The 19,859-nt window shown below is 46.7% G+C and overlaps 1 protein-coding gene across 1 annotated transcript in view; it reads right to left on the bottom strand.

The window, feature by feature from the left end:
• Positions 1-457: 457 nt before the first annotated feature.
• T265_11479 (hypothetical protein) overlaps positions 458-19,859 on the bottom strand; it is a gene marked incomplete at both ends in the record, with an annotated part of 29,639 nt that continues 10,237 nt past the window's right edge. Inside the window, 5 exons of the mRNA XM_009178146.1 lie at positions 458-1,111; positions 3,579-3,674; positions 9,725-9,815; positions 12,786-12,886; positions 15,690-15,966. Of these exons, the coding sequence (XP_009176410.1) occupies positions 948-1,111; positions 3,579-3,674; positions 9,725-9,815; positions 12,786-12,886; positions 15,690-15,966 (729 nt within the window). The remainder of the gene's footprint in view (positions 1,112-3,578; positions 3,675-9,724; positions 9,816-12,785; positions 12,887-15,689; positions 15,967-19,859) is intronic.

Below are 19,859 nucleotides of genomic sequence, written 5' to 3'. Positions count from 1 at the left end.
ATTCAACCAAAAATATCGCTCCAAGGTTTTGCTCATGTTGAGCGTCGTAGAGCTTCCGTATGGCTTCGAAGGTATTGTTGCCATTCTGGTACTAGAATAGTCAGCGGAGAATACAGGCGATGATCGGTCTTGGGATGTACTCACTTTTAGCACAAAGTGACGTTCTAGTTCGTTAGCATCTAAAGGAACTTAATTCGCTTGCAGAGGACGTCGCTGACAGATAATCAGCATGAGCCCAACCTAACCACAATTCAAAACGAATACAAAGTATCTCTCCCTCAAACAGTTTTCCGACATGACTGAGCTACAGTACAATCTGACGCCCTTTAAATATAAGTGTAGACAATGGACTTCTTTCAAAAGTGAGGGAGTCATCGCCCCACCCCACCCCCCGATTAAGGGACCTCCATCTCGGAAGAGGTCACTTTATCCGCTTTCCCTGGGCAGAACGAGGTCAGCGAAATGAAAGTCAGTGTTTTCGGTCGCAATATTCAATATCAAACTCGTCAAGTTGCAAAAGGTAAACCATGGGGCTCTATGCAAGCAAATCAGCTGAGAGGAGACTAAGGCAAAAACATCCACATGATGTCAAAGCAAGCCTGAAAAAAGAAGCAAGGGGTTGTACACAAGCTCTGTCCAGGACGATATGATTGGGTGAACGAAGGCGAACAAAGTTAGCTCGGACAGGAAATGCAGCAGATAGGCGGGAATGCTCCACCAGGGAATTACATTGTGTTCTTAAAATAGGCTGATCCATATGAATTGATTGAAACATAACTGGCGTTTTGTAGACATTTGGTCGAACAAATCAACAACATGATAGAAGAGAATCCAAAACGATAACAGTATTTGTGGCGATACAAGCACAAAACTAGGAGACGGTAAATAAATCATAGAACTGCTGGAGTAAAGGGGATCAACATGGAAGGAGGCACTTGGGACAGTTATCAATACACAGAAGCGGGACAATAGTTAATTCGTATACAAAATCCATTGAATAAAATTGCAGCCATGACGAAACACGCGAAGACAACAATGCAAATCCAAAAACAAACTTTTTCCCACTTCTCGACTTGAAGATTACGTAGAATGGGTATTCCCAGAAGAATACCTGAAAAAATGGAAGCGAACAGTACACTGTGGCTGATACAGAGGAAAAATCGATTGAGTACCTACTTTCGATGTCGGTGAAGTCTAGCGAACAACATTCAGTGAGTGAGTACTTTTCATTAGGACCCATTACCATCCGACCTATGCATAGGTCGCGAACAGAGCCTGATACAGTGCAACCCAGTGAGGCATGTGTAAAGCCGATGGAGTAAGCTAAGCAGGCAAACACAAGAGGCCGCCGCTATAATGATATGATGAGTGAAACTTAACAGTACACGTTAACGCTCGAGCCGTCAAAAACGAAGTCAAAACAAGCAGTCAACCGTTGGGACAAATCACACAACCAACCGAGAAATTCGCACACGGCTTATTACAACCATTCAACCTGTAGATGAGGCGAAAATACGCTGAAAAGCCAAGAAACACTGTACAGCTGTTTCATACTTACGGGAATCATCAGCACTGTGTGCATCTCACGGAACTCCAGAGAGCTTCGAAACCGTGAACGCTAAGCAGTTCGGTCAGAAGCGGCTACTCATCAGTCTGACTAACTCACATCAAGTTATCACGTGGTCGGGATTAAATTAATCTTCGTACCAATTTGTCAAAATATAGGTGGCTCCGGTGTGCTTATTGGTGGTTGATCAGATGGCAGCTGATCTGTTCGCCGAGCTTGGCAATTGGCTTGCAAACGTTTCGTCCTCAGTCGAGGAGACATTGTCAGTGCGTAGTTGAGTGCGCACTGTCTCCTCGACTGGGGACGAAACGTTCGCAAGCCAATTGCCAAGCTCGGCGAACAGATCAACTGCCATCTGATCAACCACCAGTAATCTTCGTACCATGATGAAGGTAAGCGAGCGTAGATTGACCATATTCGCTACGGATGCTTGGTGCGATGACATGGCCGGAATTCCGCGCGTCTTAGTTTATACCAACTGGACTAAAAAGATGGACCAAGTGGATAGAGCGCGAATTTACTGACCGGAAGGTCTGTGGTTCGAACCCGACCTCTCTCTCTCGACTTCCCCTGTCTAGGCTTGGGCAACCTGACAGTATCCCAGCCCTCGTGCTTCCTTCGTGTGGCATGGCAGCTGGGCACCGAAATGGTGTCACAGCTGAGCGATTTCGAATAAAAAGCACCCACTGGTTATGAGGTAGCGTTATAAAACGAACGTTACTACCTGAGCGCAATCAGTGTGAACACATTTCTGAACCCAAAAGAAAACAGCTGGATGGAGGATAACACAGCCACTATTGTTCCTAAATCTCCGAGCCTGAAGGACTGGGGATAGATATGGATACCATTGACTTCTGTAATCATCCAGTCTCAAACTGCCAGAGCAAGACAAAGCGTGTACGATCTTAAGCGTGATGATAAACGCCATCATTGGCCTCATAACGGATATCAGACTGAACCCCTCAGAACACAAAATAAGCTATGCTTCTGGTAAAACAGCGAACAACATTGCAAATGTTGGTCCATCGTACTCGAGTTTCGCTTCGTGTGTATATCACGAGTCCGTGGAGACTCGGTGAGATAGATTATCGGAATACCGGAATAAGTGTGAAGGAGGGCGAGGAGACCCGGGGATTCTTTCCACTGAAAATCCCATCGCCAAGTGAGGTGGATTTCGAATGAGGGGAAGTACACGTTTTTTTCAACAGTTTGGGCGAAAAATAGTACGCCACCAACAAAGGCAGTGAACAATTAAAGATCTCGAGAAATGCACTCATTTGCGAATCAATTTGGTTTTCACGAGAGACTCAACTGAATCTCTCGTTTATGATATTCTACAACTGAAGGTGCCGCACACAGGCCGCCTCATGTTTCCATTGGCACAATATTCGAGATATCGCAGTATATTTTCGTAAAGGAAACTACTCACAAGGTCGAAGAGTTTTCAGCAACCTTTATGAAAAAAATCAAAGATCTCTTTCACCCACGTAGTAGGTGGACTCTTGAATTCATTTTCCCAGTTCCAACTGCTTAAGCTTTCTACTGCTAGTTACGTCTGATAGGTTTCTGATGGGTTACTGACCGGAAGGTCATGGTTCGAGCCCAATATGGTTTTACCGTCTTGTTTCCCTCACGTGCAGTGATAATTATGCACAGTAAGGGTGCTACCTGCGAATGGTGGCGACTTATTACTTTACATGTGTATTAGTACACGATAGGTGTTAAGTTAGAGAGAGTTGCTTTCTTTCAAATTCTAGGGGCATTACTCCAAAACAATCGTTCAGCTGTAGCACGCTTTCGGTGCCTAACAGCCACGCCACCAAAGGGAACCACAGCGGCTTCGCTACGGCCAGGTTGTCCGAGCCTAGACAGAAGTTGAGAGGCAGAGGTCGGATTCGAACCGCGTGGTTGTGCTCTGAGACGGTGATAATCGGAAAAGTTTTGTGTGAAAAACTATTGCAAGGGGAGCACTCCGCTATAGGGGCCCATGCAGCGAGAAAAAAGGACGTACCGGCAACAAAACCACCGAGATGGGCAGAGAACCCGACACGAGTGCCCAGCGGGTTTTTGTATCGCGCGTAAATAGCCAATCCAGTGTCGCTACCAGCTGGTGTGTGGGGAAGGAGTGAGAGAGGAAAAACCATTGTGGTACCAGATCACGTAACTGAAACTAGCTAATAAATGGTGAAGGGACAAAATTATCACGCACGTTCTATTGGACGTGGCTTGCGTTTGCAAGGATAACAAATTTCACTTCGTTGGTGTGTAGAAACACACCTCAGAATATATCATGTGAGCTAACGAATTGACGATTCATGCGGTTATTCAGTTAGTCTCTAAAAAAACCATAAGCTAAGCTACTGGAATGTTTCAGTAGGTTTTTGATTTAGATATTTATAGGCAACTGAATATTGCTAGCTTTCGAAAGTCACTCATGATTTTGTCGTGCCAGAACTCGTATTCTTTGGCGTCAAAATTCCACGCGACACAGCAAGCGAGACTCATCAAAGACTTTGGTCAAGGCCTACACACTCGTAAAGAAAGCTATCGGTACTTCCACTGAAGGTCATAGAATCGGTCCAACTTATTGTTCCTCGGTATTTGACTAACCGACAAGATATGAGTTATACGGGTAAAGTAATGTGGTGGGGAAAGGTGGATGATTCATACGTAGCACCGAAACAAAGGCATCCTCCCAATCTATCTATTTGGACCCGACCTCTGACTCTCGACTTCCCCTGCCCTGGCTTGGGCAGTATCCCAGCACTCGCGCTTCCTTCAGGGAGCATGGTACGGGAAAAGTGCCACGGCCGAACGATTAACTCCCGTAATTGCCGCCTCTAGAAATGGTGAGTAAGCCTTATCGAGTGACCAACACCAACACAGTTTCCCCATATAAAGTTCGGTCACAAAACAAAAACCGGCAACAACCAGAAAGCTCAAAATTATCGGCATATCTCAGTAGGTGAAGGTGAGGGTATGCCAAGGTTAACTCGGCCGTTTAGCACTATAGTCAGTTGACTACACTCGACCTAAAGCTGCCACCTTATCGCTGTAGACGTGCTTATGCGCTGCAATGATGCAACAGATTATACTGGCTGTTCAGCCATGACAGGAAGGCCCGTGAGGAACAGCCGACAAAGAACAGCGAGTCTCCGTACTTCGAGTAATCGTATTGCGCGGCAGTCTGGAGGTAAAATCGTACTGTCCTCTCCGATGGGAGTGTGGAGACAGTTAGATGTTCCCTCCAGGGGACCACCATGTCCACATTCATGGAAACAGCGACACTGCCTTTCTCTGAGGAAGGAGGGTTGGAAAAGGTCGGCCCCAAAAACCGCACACTACGATTGCCCAATGGTTGACCGTGACCGCCGGCGCATTATTCAACACGGTCAAAATACTTTTAAAACCAGAGTCCGGTGCTCTTCGGGAGGCACCTGCTGTGCGCAGCTGCACTAGGAACGAGATAGTAATGCCCTATTCCCTGCGCCCTAGGGCCACGCCGGCTACCTACAGCCAAGTGGGTCAGACTAATGAGTCATTAGCTCCTGGAGTGATTCCGCAAGAAAGCCCTAACAACCGCCACCTCACTACTCAGATTTTTGAGTCAGAGGCTGGGGGCAGGGTTCTCCGAACAAAAACTCCTCCCGCTGCCTTGTGGGTAAGACTTTTGAGGCCCAAGCTCAAGGTGGGGTGCCTCAAACAAAATCCCATCCTCGGCTTGGGCAATGGAGGAGTACCACTCGCCTTGGAGCTCTTCACTCAACGGCCCTAGCCCACACCCTCTCTCCATCCACCGAATGATGCACTGCAATCAACTCTGCTCACTCCCCCAGTAGTGGTTCCTTGTGTAAACCATCGCCTAGAAAAATAAATCGAAATAACCACTTAGTAACTCCAAAAGATTTGATCCGTGTTGCAGCCTTCACGTCTGTAATCTATGTTAGATTGGGCAACAGTCATCCCTTCTTGTCGATATACGATGTGTCTCCGGAACACGCATACAAGAGCCGACCTTTGCTGTGCATATAAAGCCTCCTAGGACAAACCGAAATGTTTCACTTCTCTGATGTCTGGTGACCCTGACACAATGTCTCATAGTGTATGGGAGTTGCGCTCAGCCCCAACGCTGAAAGCGCATTACTGAATTGGATCCTAGTAAACAGTCGACTTTGCGTTGTGCGGTTGTCCGGCTCAAGTAAGATTAATACAGGTCAATGCGGCAAACGTTGTTTGTTTGTCGTATCAGCGTAAGTTCTGACAGACAGTAGTTCTGAGACCGATAAGGACGGCTTTTAACAAAAATCGGTCCCGACTGCTTCGGCCGAAAAGAAGGAGGTATAGAACAATCCTGGCGAGTGATGGGAATGCCCAATGTGGACGCCTAAGCTCAGAAGAAACACAGTTAGGTGCCAGATTTGGAATTCATGCCCAGCGTACCGATGATGGGGAGAGACTGCTTCCGTTGTGTACAGAGCAAGTACAAACTTTCAGCAGAGACGCTCACATCAAGTTACTTGGAGGCCACCAACCGTGAGACATTCATGGACTCGATTGGATCATATGGCTATCAGTAAACGATGGAAGGACTCAAATGTCATTCCTTCCGCAGTACACAACTTGACTCTTGTCAAGCCATTGTGCGGGGCCGGTTACTACTTCGCTCTCCGTCGCTCAGCGTTACGTGTGCCAAACCAGAGCGAATCCATTCACCAACTTGGGCAAGTTTCACAAGCTCGAGCTTATCAAGCTGACCTGTCTAGAAAACTGCTGGGAACTCAGTGATACAGATGATGAAGATTGCTTGGAGGCTGAATGGAAGCGGGTTGAAGAAGCTGTGCTCAAAGCTTTCAGAACTGTTTGTCCAAGCCATCTAACACGACTAAATGGACAGCGAATATCATCGAGATCAGGAGATTTTATTCCTGCCAGAAAGACCACACCAGCAACTAGCGAGTATGATGGCGCACGCAGATCCCTCAACACGGGAAAATCAGGAGCCTGAAGAATAACAGAGCGCTGGTGGACTTCGAGGACCCAGAAGATGGAAACGACTTTCTCTGCAGGCAACAACCGCGCCCTATTTCAGCTGATTCGGTCAATCAGTCAGTAGAGGACAACTGCCGGCGAAACAATATGCGAAAAAGATAGAACCGTGATCCACTGAAACAATCGGTGATTGAGCGATGGACTGGGTACTTCAAAGGACGGTTCAGCCGGTCTCCTTCAAAACAACCGCACGAAGAACCCAGCGGACCTGGATGGTGTGTACCCCACACTCTTCAAGGAAGGCTGTCAAATCCGGGTGATCAGTCTGACGAACACACCACAGGTTTGGAACGAAAACAGAATACCTGTGGAATAAAGCTCATCGACCAGCATCTGTCTCCAAATGGCACAAGAAGGTCATGAGCATAGCATCTTGGAATCAGCCGCGTATATGTCACATCTAAGGTGCTCTCTGGCAATTTTTGCTCAGGTTGATCGATTATCGAAAGAGACATATTCGTGAAAATCAAGCTGGGTTTCGTCCTGGTCGAGGATGTATCGACAAGTTCTTGGATAAAGCGACTCTTTCAAACGTCTCACGACAGTCGTCTTTTACATGAAAGCTGCTTTTGATTTTGCGGTCGACAGGGGTCTACTAGAGGGTCCCATCTAAATTTATATCCCTTGTGATAGTACAGTAGGCTTACAGCACTTTCAATGATGTAAGACAAACTGGGTTTCGCTCTGGTCGTGGATGCATCGACCAGATGTTTACCTTGAGACAAATCCTTGAACAGCCTCACTCATTCAGACGTCCCACGTTGGTAGTTTTTCTGGATTTGAAAGATGCTTTTGATTCTGTCGACCGTCAGCAACTTTGGCAGTGTCTGGCGATCAAAGGTGTCCTTTCCAAACTTCCCTCCTTTATGACGGCATTGTATGCGAACTCCTGTGGGTGCGAACGAGTATACAGGAAGCTCTCGCCTGAGTTTGCCACTTTCAGTGATGTCGGACAGACTGGACTATCTCAACATTCCTCTTCAATTTCACAACTGATGTGCTGCTTCAAATTTCTCTGTCGCCCGTGAAGACTCCTAAGTCGAAATGCTCCCGCGACGTTCGCTCACAGACATTGGATATGCGAACGACATTCTTGTCCTTTCAAAAATTCAAGCCATTGACAGAAATCGTAGGTGGATCTACTAGACGGAACTGTGACGAATCAGTGCGATTTCAATTCCACACGCACGACGTGCGGCAACATCCGTGGCAGCTTCGTTTGTAGGACACTCCCTTGTAAGGGAGATCCGTCGAAAAGGTTGTCTTCCCTCCGGGATTATGTTTGACTGAATTCATATTCGTTGATCCGACAACCAATGGTCGAACTGAAGTCAGGTGTCTAGAAAAGATGGCTAGCTCCAAAATTGAATTGGTCTATCAGGCCTTTAGCAAGCTAAGCGAATATTCGTCACCTCTCTACTATATTGTTTTTCATGACCATCATCATCGGCAGCATGATATCAGTGTTCAACACTGCCATACAACCACGATTTATTTGAAAGAAAAGAGTAAAGGTGGACGGGGAAGGGACTTAGTGCAAGCTTACCACAATCATTCTGAGGTGCTTATACCTCCAGACGCTCACTCAAGCAATGTGGATAGAAACTGACAACAAGGTCGGCACTGACATCGGTTGGCAGCCATATCTTGTAACGTCTCCAACCAGACACAGTGAGGATCACGCGGTCCCCAGCCTGGAAGGCGAGTAGCACCGACAGCACCCAAGCGTTTCGTGATCTCCTCCATACTCTGCCAAGTCAAGGGTTGGTCATCTTTCTGTTTACGCCACTCTGAATTGGGCATGGAAAGCAACACGCTCTTCGGCAAACGACGGTTCAGCATACGCAACACATGTCCCAACCAACGCAGCATCATGATCATCAAGCGTCCATCGACATGTACAAACATACTGAACCTTCGTAGATAAACTCAACCGCTAATGCCAGGCCAGCGCTTTGTTTTCGTACACACAACTCTTGTTGACGTCACAAGCTAGCGGGTAATCTTTTAGTACGCATGATTGGACGACGCAATGATTGGACTGCACAGTGCGATCCAGCAAGCTGATCGTATTGGATACAAGCATGTGCCAAACGTATACTATTGTGTCACACGACTCTACAGCAAAAGATCACACGCAAAGTATTTTCATAGAAAATAAGAGCTAGAAAAAACGAAAAGGTCAAGAGTTTTTTTTTGAACGACCAATCTGTGAAACCTTCTGACTCAAGCATCCGCATCACCTGCCTGAACGAACAGAAACCAGAATTCCATCAAATGAATAGCATTCGCATATTATGTCCGATTCGAAGGCATGTGTTTGTGTTCTGACGAAAGAGACAGAAATCGGCAGACGGTCAACGTCATACTGACCTAGAAGATGCGGTTCAATCTCGAGCTGCACGAGGGCTGCGATACTGCTAGGTCGGCCAAGCCTAGACAGGGGAAGTCGAGTGGCAGAGGTCGGGTTCGAACCACGGACCCTCCGGTCAGTCAAGTCGAGTGGCAGAGGTCGGGTTCGAACCACGGACCCTTCGGTCAGTCAATTCGTGCTCTGACCACTTGAGTCATCTCGAGCGGATACAAATATAAATTAGCCACCAGAAACTCCAGGGATATGACTTTTTCTTTGTGAGTTCCTGATGCACTGTTCTAATTTCTGTCAGCGTGCAGATTTTTGTTCCAGAAAAGGCCTTTACTTTGAGTAACAATTGACGATGGAATTCGGCAACTAAGTCAGAAGTGAACGTCCGTATGAGGAATGCATCCACACGACTGATCAACGCTTACAGAACACATGTAAGTTGCACTACGAACCGTTTACTCGTAGATTCAAGCCGATTTCAATTTTAGACTTCTGAGAGCGCCGCACTGCAAATGGGTACCCCAATGGGTGGGAGCTAACCTCAAACTCCAGTGGAAGTGAGGGGGACGTAGGTTCAGGTAAAACCGCATAGCCTACAGCCCCGTGTCTTTCCTTAGGTTGTTTGTTGAGGAGAACAAGCTATGAGAGGTGGGGAAGCCAACCACACTAGGTTTAAACTAAAAAAATCTATCACAAAAACGCTGTCCGTTCGGGCGAAATAAGCGATGAATCGGTAGACTCACCCAACAGAAGGATTAAGAACAATCGGACAACGCCGCTGGATAGAAAGTTTATTGGATTGTCCAGCCACTTGTCCTGCATTGCTTTCCAATTCTGTAAGAAAAACAAACCATGTGGACAGAGTCAGTTAGAGCATGGTCGAGGATCTCTGTATGTGAGCTACTTAGATTGAATAAAGGCACACAGATCAAGAGATGCTGGAAGCACACCATGGTTACCATTGGGAACTATCGCATCAGTACGTAGTCGGCCAGTGATGCTCCATGAAGTCGTTCAGCTGTAGCACCCTTCCGGTGCCTAACTGCCATGTCGCCCGAAAGAAGCTAGGATACTGCCAGGTTGCCCAAGCCTAGACAGAGGAAGTCGATAGGCAGAGGTCGGGTTCGAACCACAGACCTTCCGGTCAGTAAATTCGCGCCCCAACCACTTGGGCCATCTCGCTCCCAGTGGTGCTCCATGCTGCAATTGTGTATGCTTTCGCAGACAACACTCCGCAAACCGCAAACATTTGTTATTCACAAGAATTTTGTTTTGTCCACAGAGTGAATGTGGACGAGGTGATTGCAGCGCCGTCTAAGTTACTTTATGGCATTTCTGTGAGAGTAGGCCCATCAGTACGATACTACCGCAAAGATGCTAGACTTTCCCGTGAACATGTTCGGACGGTTCCACCAAGGTACACGAGCCAGAGCATCAGAGACTTCGACGGACATTTAGAGGAAACGCCCCAAATAGGCAATACAGTGTCCAACGGGAGCAGAAACAGTGGGAAGTCAAGTTGTTTACGCAAGGCAACACGCAATTGATTGAAAAGGATAACGTCTCCGTGGAGAGGAACAAATAAACAGCACGGTAGCCATGCCGGCTAAATTGCTACGTTTGCTCGGACAAAAGCAGATAACGGAAGCGTAGGATGAACACAAACACTTATGACATATACGGAAGAACGCCAGCGAACGAGAAATCCATTAGCGCCATAGATTTAATAAACTCTGAACAGTCCGTAGGTTCAGAAGATACAGCGACACATTAGATTCACCAATCAGAGCTTCGGTTGCCAGTTAAAACGGTACGCAATACGACGCTGGGCTCAATTCTCGGTCTCATTCCGCAAGAAATATTCAAAATGAGAATGCGTCCTACTATCTGTTCTCCATTTGATCTTATTTCTCACCAAGACGCACATCTGCGGAATAAGCGACCTGACCGCTTCCAATTCCCGAATTACACTATTTTCGTTTTAATTAATTAATTAAGGAGAGATGTAATTAGGTTGGTCCCTTTACTATTGGTCACCTGATTTGTGCACTTCTGCTTTGAAGAAGGCATCCTCCGGCAAGAGTAAAAAATTTTGTAATTCCCACCGCTCTCTTAACACCAACAAGACGTCTGAAATCCTCCTTCCTAAATGTCAACTGCAGACACATTATCCAGTCTAAGCACAAAGCTGGGTCGGAAATTTTTCGCTATTTTCACGTTCGTCACTCCAAATGGCTTCTTTACTGAACTATCACAGATCAGGCTAACCGAAAGTCACAGTGAGCTCCCCAACTTGTGACTTCCTAGAGGCATCTCGGACCACGAAGGTTGTAGTTCACAACCTATGGCCCAAGTGGTTAGAGCGCGAATTCACTGACCGGAAGGTCTGTGGTTCGAACCCGATCACTAACTCACGACTTCTCCTGTCTAGGCTTGAGCGACATGGCAGAATCCCAGCCCTCGTGCAACCTTCAGGTGGAATGGCAACTAGCACCTAAAAGGTGCTAAAGCTGAACGAATTTTTTTTGGATCTTGATTTCATAACCAAACCTGCCTTCAAAAATATCTTTCTCCACCATTCTAGGATCGTTAGACCAAGACCTACTAGGCTTACTAGGCATAAACAATGGTCATATCAATCGGTTAGCTGTATCCAACTTTCGGCACCTGGCTACCTGTAAGAAACCCAAGAGCTGAGATGCTAACACGTTAGCTAAACCGAGACAGGAGAGATGCAGAAGTTAAGTTCGAACCACGGACTTTCCGATCAGTCTTCTCTCACATTTAAACCATTGAACTATCTGGTGCACACGTCATCATCTTGTTGACCTGTTTTCGGGTAAGTATCTCACGCCATCTGCCTCAAATGGCCTACCGACTTGTTCCCAGGGGTTCATGGAACTCCTCATCAATGAGGTTCATCTCTTTATTACTCAGGTATTGTGTTCCTGACAACTTATCCTTCAAAGTGACTAGTTTTAACCTTAGCTATGTGCCATGTATTCCATTGCCTATCAGGTCCAGCAACAGCAGATACATATAACGCACTTGAGGCCAGCTGTTCCTCGGTGTAATAAACTGGTCAGTTCCTCGCTAAAACTAGTACGCTTGACAGAATGAATGAAGCTGCAGGTAATGAAGGAACCTTCCAGAATATACCTATATAAAAATGAACTCCCTCTGACCATTTCGTTATCTTCGTTCGAACGACACTCCATATGACTCGTGGTTCACTCTTATTAGACCTCACTTTCGGTTGTCAGAAGCTGAAATCCAGTGCGCGAGCATGACAAATCTGATACCGATGGCCAATCCAGAAAGAGATGCTGCAGTCGTAAATATGTTCAGATGGCGAGATGGCTCAAGTGGTTAGACTGCGAACTTGCTGACCGGAATTTCCGTGGTTCGAAACCGGCCTCTGCCTCCCCGACTTCCCCTGTCTGGGTTTGGGCAACCTCGCAGTATCCTAGCTTCCTTCGGCCGGTATGGCAGTTAGGCACCGAAAGGGTGCTACAGCTGAACTATTTTTTCCGGTATCTTTCATGACAATGACAATTTCCAACAAAAGGGAAACCGTTGGACAGCGCATAACATAACTTGACGTCGTTGTACAGGAGAAATCACTATTGAGGCTTACTATCTCATGACGAGTATACAAACTGAGTCACAGATATGATAGAGTCAGACCTGGGAACCAAGTGAATTACATTAGCTTTGGAGCGAAGATCCTCAGGTTGGCCGAAAATCACGCATTAGAGCTTTATCTGACTTGCCGTAAAGCTTGACCAGATACAATCCACTCACCATAATGATGCTGGCCAAATGCGCGCCAATCAGGGCGTAGCAACCGCCACTGGCTCCAGCTAGGAGAACGTACGGATCTGTGACTGAGTGGGCCAAGGAGCCTGAAGCAAAAGGATAACAGGAAAGGAAAGGTAACGGACATGCCTCGAGTGATGTTTGAAAATAGCGAAATTATAGTTGTGGTACAAGTCTACTATCAGCACGAAGAATTTGGTTTATAACAATATGCGAACCAAAGGGACATACGAAGTCCGATTTAGTACCGCATGTCGAGAGTTCACTTGAGCACTGAGCAAACAACTCGGTCTTGAACGGCCATTTGAAAACAGTAGAGCTTTTTCAGGCGCACGAACCGTGGGACGGCCAGTATCTGTAACGAGACCCTACCGCCGTGTGGGTTGCACTTGAACGTGCAGGGACTGGAAAAGCGAAGTCGAACAAATGGTAAATCTGACTGATGAGATCGACCCAGACTCCAGCGACCTCTCCGATGGCCTGTTTTCCACCTCTTCCTGCTGCCTTGCGGTCTGTACTTGGTTCTCCCTCAAACAGAAGGCGTGTAGCATTGGGGATGTCGCTCATACACAAATCCCCATGTGTTTTCATGCGTCGGTTTTCGCGCAGAAATGATCACCAGGAGTAGAGAATGACGAAAAGCTGAGTGCACCTCTTATCGTTGACCAGCTCGTTTGGCCATTTGTAAGCTACGTTCGTGGGCCAGTTGGAGCAGGTATAGGTGATTAGGCGGAAACTATGACAGTGATTACAGTTACCGGGCCGTCGTTCGATGAGTCGGGCACACCAGTCACATCGCTCAAGTGTGAACACGTTCGCCTGTTCAGACGTGACCAACGTGCGTTGGTGGAATGGTGGTTACACGTTCGGCTCGCATGTCAGATGCCCGGGGTTCAAATCCCGGCACGGCGATTGGATATGCACCGCTGATGAGCTCTAGTAAGAACGAAACTCACCGGAATAATGACGCCAGAAGAGGAACACGACCGTTCGAACGGGAGTGGTGTGACTATGAGCAAAAAGACCACAGAAATGATAGTTCTCACAAGAGGAGACTGATCCGGAACGGACGTACAGCTACCCACGTTAAGACAGGTCGCCCTTGGGCGCCAAACCCAGTTCCTTCCAGTAAACTGCGAATCTTCTGTGTAAGATGCATGTTTACCTTGAGGAGGATAAGAAGTGAACATTGTGACAACCGGTTTCACTAGTTTCAGACAGGCTGTTGGGCATCAGGTAGGCCGGCACAAGTTGCCACCCGATAACCGGATAAGTGTAGAACTACAGGAAGTTTTCTTAAGACCTATAGTGTCATCAGCAAACAAGAAATAGCGAATAGGGACGACAAGGTTATACGACTCATAACCCGAAAATACCTCTGTACAGTGTGCACAAATGGGTTGAGAAGCCATGACAAAAATAGCTGGTGCGAATGAAACATCAATTTCTAACGTGAGGCAAGATTAGCGGTACGTAGTGCAGAAAATTTACGTATTCGACTTTGCGGGAAGATGAGGTGTTTGCCTCACGGGGGTGATCTTTGTGGTCGTGTTTCCCAGCTACTTCGACAGAACAAAATTGAACAACTACACCATGACCCTTATCAGGGGCTATAGTTGGATGACCATACTTGATCTGTTGTCCTTCGTTTCTTGTAAGAACCCCTAATTACAACTGAAATGTACTGCCACTCACGTGGCTTCTGTTGATAGTCCTATTCCCTGTCAGCCGTGTTTCCTACAAAATGAGCGAGATTTCACGTTGACAGACCATCGACAAGCTGCACAAGGTTGAACTTCGATTTCGAAATATCAACAGACGGCTTGTGAAGCAAGTTGTTCAGACACAGGCGAACGAAGGAGGTTGCATTCATTCATTTCATTATCAGCTGTGATAACCGCGTACTCGTCGTACAGTGGTTCTAGCTACCGCAGTTCCGTTCACTCACCGTGCATACCACGCGGGAGATGATAAATTGGTGCATAAATCCAACACTGTCAGTGGGCTGTCAAGTGGGAGAGGGGGTCGGAAAAGGAGCTATGCATTGAAGACAATAGCTTGGATGGACGAGCGCCATTGAAGGCGCGACTGGGCCATGTCTGACAATGTCTCTAGCCATTGATGTGGCCCGTCTAGCGGTTCCCATCCAGGAACACGGCAGTGACCAGCGCAGCTGAGTTTGCTGGTAATGGCTTTCACACTTCACTGCCAAGCCATTGTTTGACCGCCTCTGGCTCTCTTCCACCTTTCAAGTGGTTGTGAGAAAAGAACCCTTCGAGGAAGTCGGTCGACTGGCATACGCATTACTATGGTACTGTGTGAATGGTGTCCTCTCGGAGAGATTACAAACTACATGGAGAGCCAGCAAGCACACTAAGAGATTGCAAACTACAAACTTCATCCCAGTGTCTTGAGGATCAACTTTTGACCGAAAGACTGTGGAGCTTACTTTGAATGAAAGCCACGCCACGCTAAAAACGCCACCCTCATAAAATTTCTCGCATTTACGAAGCCAGCCGGGAAAGCTCGTCGTTTTGATGGAAGTTGGAAACGCAGCTGTAAAGTGATTTACTTCGAATGTTGAAGACAACGCTTGAGGTTACCATAAGGTTACCGTTTCACATCCAGCAGCCACCTACTGTTTTCAGGGTTATTAGAGTCAGGCCTGAGGACTGTCAGTGGTTACGTCACAGAGCTTCAAATTTATTGCCAATGAATAATTGGAAAGACGCTAAGAAATGTGCGGATGTTGTTTGTGAACTAGGAGTGGTTTGAAGCATTTTGTTCAAAAATTCACAAACCCAGAAAGCCGAGATAAAAATGGACGTCAATGTAAAGTTAAAAAGACAAGCTGAGAAGAATTAGGCGCGAAAGTTCAAATGGGCATACCGGCAATGACCCCGAGAAGATAGACGAGACCGCAACGCCAGAACTTGTGCACCAGCTCAAGCAGCATCCCCAGGACCAGCTGAAGTAGGCAGTTGAAGGCCAAATGAACGTAGCCATTGTGTATAAACATGTAGGTGAGAAAACGCCACGCCTCGTGTCGCTTTCGAGGATCGTAGATGAGCGGACTGTAGATCGGGACACCAGACGCGGCAGTCACATCATTGTATGGGTCTGAGTCCCAGGCATGGAGAAGGCCATAGTAGATGAACACGCCAATCTAGTGAAAAGAGTTGGGGGCAAATAAACAAAGTACGAATATGTGATCAGTTGCAAAGGATGGTGCAGGTGAACCGCCATTCGTGGTGAGGATCAACACAAATCGGGGCGGACACGTTACTTTGAGACTATGAATGCCTTATGTGATTTGTGGCTCCAAGATTCTGGGTTACGGTATTGAAGAACACGTCATAGAAAACTTGTCAACTTTGGACGACTAACACATATTCTCAGCTTGTGTTTTGTGCACTGGATCTAGCCTTTCTTGGAGTTTTACAAATGAGCAATTAAGTGACAGATGTCTTAAGGGCCTTAGCAAGAAGGTTCTTTCAGTAGATGAACGTGTCCATCCATCAATAATTGAGAATCTAAACTCACATGCAAGGTAGAGTGCGATCGATTTCATGGCAAAATATAGCGTGTGCAATACATCATCATACAAGCAATATTTCCTGGAGGGATAACTTCGATGAATAACGGGTCCTCTAAAAACAGCAGATTTTTTGACAGTACAAGCGAACCACACAGGAAGGGACCTAATGCCTTTTAACATCCCTACATGATCAAATACAGTCAACATATACTACAATGGGGCGAGATGGCCCAAGTGGTTAGAGCGCGCATTGACTGACCGGAAGGTCCGTGGTTCGAACCCGTCCTCTGCCTCTCGACTTCCCCTGTCTAGGCTTGGGCGACCTGGCAGTATCCCAGCCCTCGTGCAACCTTCGGGTCGCACGGTAGCTAGGCACCGGAAGGGTGTTACAGTTGAACGGTTTTCGGGTTTACACATACTACAATGCACAAGTAGATGTTTGAGGGATTTTACAGGTCCGCAAGTGAGTGATAAATCGCTTAAGTGGGTGACTTGAATTGTGAATTGCAGTGATAAGAAGAGGAAGAACGGCGCAAGTACTGACCGATATATGTTTAGGCAAGCGGCTGATTGCCCAACTCTAGTCGAAACAACGATGCTCTAAATAGTTAATGTGTACATAGGCGGCTCCAAATGTGCACTTGTACGTATAGGCATTTGCTCCGATAAGCAACTCAATCACGAGGTCGATGACGAACGTAGACAAAGGGCAGTCCTGACAGACACCACTTCCAGAGGGGTGATGCACTCCGGACAACACTTTCCTTCCAACTCTAAGCATCCAGGGGTGCTCGAGTGTAAACATTCGAGGAGTATGGTAGAAATGTTCGGCACACATTCGAAGCAAACACAGACACAAAGCAGCATTATCGACCGTGTCGAACGCTGATTTTACCCCTGAGAAGACAATAGCTGACCTTCTGTGTGTGGCGGTGTTCGAGCTGTCATGAAGATGTCAATACATCCACGACCCGGAGGAAACTCTGTTTGATTTTCGCGACTCAGACCCTCACAGTGCTAGTAAGCTCACATGTGTACACATCTTGGAAGCGCGATGGCGACTAGATTGATACCCCGATAATTCTCAAATTGAGATCTAACATCTTTTTGAAGATAGGAACATAAGATATCGGCCATTCCACTGGCACTTATTCGCCTTCCATGTGTCCTGCGTGAGCTTTGTCAGGCTATGGACGAGACATTCTCCTCCATCCAAGGGAATGGGAGACAGTAAAGAACGGTTAGTTTGTTTTGCCTCAATAGTCTAATTTCGTTTTTGATTTTATCTACTGCAGTTCGTGTCTCGTGGTGAAGCTAATGGTGCGTTCATTAAGCTGGACACCTCGGGCCAGTTCACGTTCTCCGAAAGGTTCTGCCCAAGAAAGCGCTTGGAGCATAGTTTTGAGCCGAAATTCTCTATGACGAGACCACTGGTCGTGAGGTTTTATGGTCCGGTGTCGTGAACAACTTAGAAAAGGCTTCGACTACTCCCGATTGCCGAAGCTTCCCTTAGCCACCAGTTCTCCCGGTCAGTCTTGAGACTGATCAGGTCTCGGCAAAACGAGACACAGACCAGGAAATGATCGGGTTCCGTGTCCCAAAAAGAGCGACGCACTTGAAAACAAGATTGCTATCAATAGCTCGACACAACTCAGTGGTTGAGGCGTGAACTTACTAACCGGTTCGAAACCAATCTGTTCCTGTCTAGGCTTGGGAAAGCCGGCAGTACTTCAGCTCTCGTGGTTCGTCGGGTGGTATGAAAGCTAGGCACCGAAAGGATGTTACAGTTGAAAGATTATTTATTATTATTTATTAGTTGCTATGCGGTCATTGGGGTGTTCGATTGTTTGCGGCTTGGAGAACGTCAGACAATACGATGTTTTGTGCTTGCAATAAATGCATGACGATCCGCGTACTGTTGTAGGAGATGATCGACGTCGTCGGTTCTACAAAACATCTACACAAAATCTTCCAACTATTCTTCCCTAATGGACATTAAAATTGTCAGCGTGTGATGTGCATTTGGTCATCCGAAGAAATCCCAAAAACTCGTCATAGCAAGCATCTTTGATAGTATCACACGGATAACGAACGTGTTCCGGGGGCGAGCATCTTTCCTGGTATCACACGGATAACGAACGTGTTCCGGGTTTGGGTACGTTGGCTACGGATTCTGATAGGTCCCGCCAGTTTGAGTACACCAACCACCTGTTCCTAAGAATCCAGTCAAGCACGGCGTGTGCAGCTATCACATTCAACGAAACATCCATCCCCTGTGATCATGGGAATCAGCTTCTGGACCATCAGATGTCCAGAGAGTAGCCGTGAATAAACTGAGTTGATTTGTACCGTAGTGGGGTCTTGTATACGTTCTTCGGAGACATAACACATTCATTTTTAAAGATAACGGGGTATCAGCAAGGGAAGTCGGATGACCTATCTGACAAGCAGCAAAGACATTAAACGCTGCAGCGTTGGTGTCGGTAGTGCACGACGGTTCATTTTCTTGAACAGAGAACGAGGAATCAACAGTGAAGTTACATGGGCAGAGACAGAGGGAGTTCGATTGGCATGGGTATTGTTAGCAGGCACTCCTAACGAACATATTGCTCCACATTTCTCTCTCTCTATTTCAGCCTTTCATTGGACTGTTTTGTTCCATTCCATTCTTGATTCTTCGAATCTCGATATTGGCTGTTCAGTTGCTGCAGTATAATTCCTCAGGGCTTTTTGTCTTCTGAATTTCGTGTGTAATTGACAAGGTTGATTGACTGATTATTAGAGATGACACTGGCGACGGGAACCCTTCACGAACCCAAGAATGTCAATTTCAGCTGAGGATTTGAAATCAATCCTTCAACAACAAAAAGCGCAATTTGAATAATCGCAATTGCGACTTATCCAGTCCTCTCACTCAGTCACCAATCTCCAAACTTCAGTTTCATCTCAAAGTGGTAGCTCACTATCCTTTGCGGATTCCATTGCTACAACTATAACCTAATTTCACTATGAGCCAGCATCTGGTCTCACCTTTGATTCGTGGTACAGCCGCTGGGAGGATACATTCTTGAATGAGTTCACCGGCAAAGATGATGCGTGGAAATCCCGTCTCTTGGTACGGAAACTTGGAACCCTCGAACACGACCGGTTCACCAACTTTATCCTTCCACAACACCCAAAAGATTTGACTTTTGCACAGACGGTGGAACAACTTCGCGGAATTTTTCGTGACCAACATTCACTTTTTAATGTCCGATACAACTGTCTCAAGTTGGCCAAGCGTGAGGCCGACGATTACGTTACTTTTGCCGGTATTGCTAATCGCGAATGTGAGAAATTCTAACTGCGATCGCCTACAGAAGATAAGTTCAAATGCCTCATTTTTGTCGCTGGACTTCAATCTTCTCAGGATTCAGATATTCGCACGCGATTGCTATCCAAACTTGAGCACGAAAAAGACATTACTGTGAAAGACCTCACCACAGAATGCCAGCGCTTGCGCAATCTCAAACATGATACCG

This window comes from Opisthorchis viverrini, assembly GCF_000715545.1.
Source record: "Opisthorchis viverrini unplaced genomic scaffold opera_v5_502, whole genome shotgun sequence".
NCBI classification, from domain to species: domain Eukaryota; kingdom Metazoa; phylum Platyhelminthes; class Trematoda; order Opisthorchiida; family Opisthorchiidae; genus Opisthorchis; species Opisthorchis viverrini.
The sequence above is the reverse complement of the archived record's forward strand: the minus strand, read 5'-3'. Positions and strand labels throughout refer to the sequence as shown.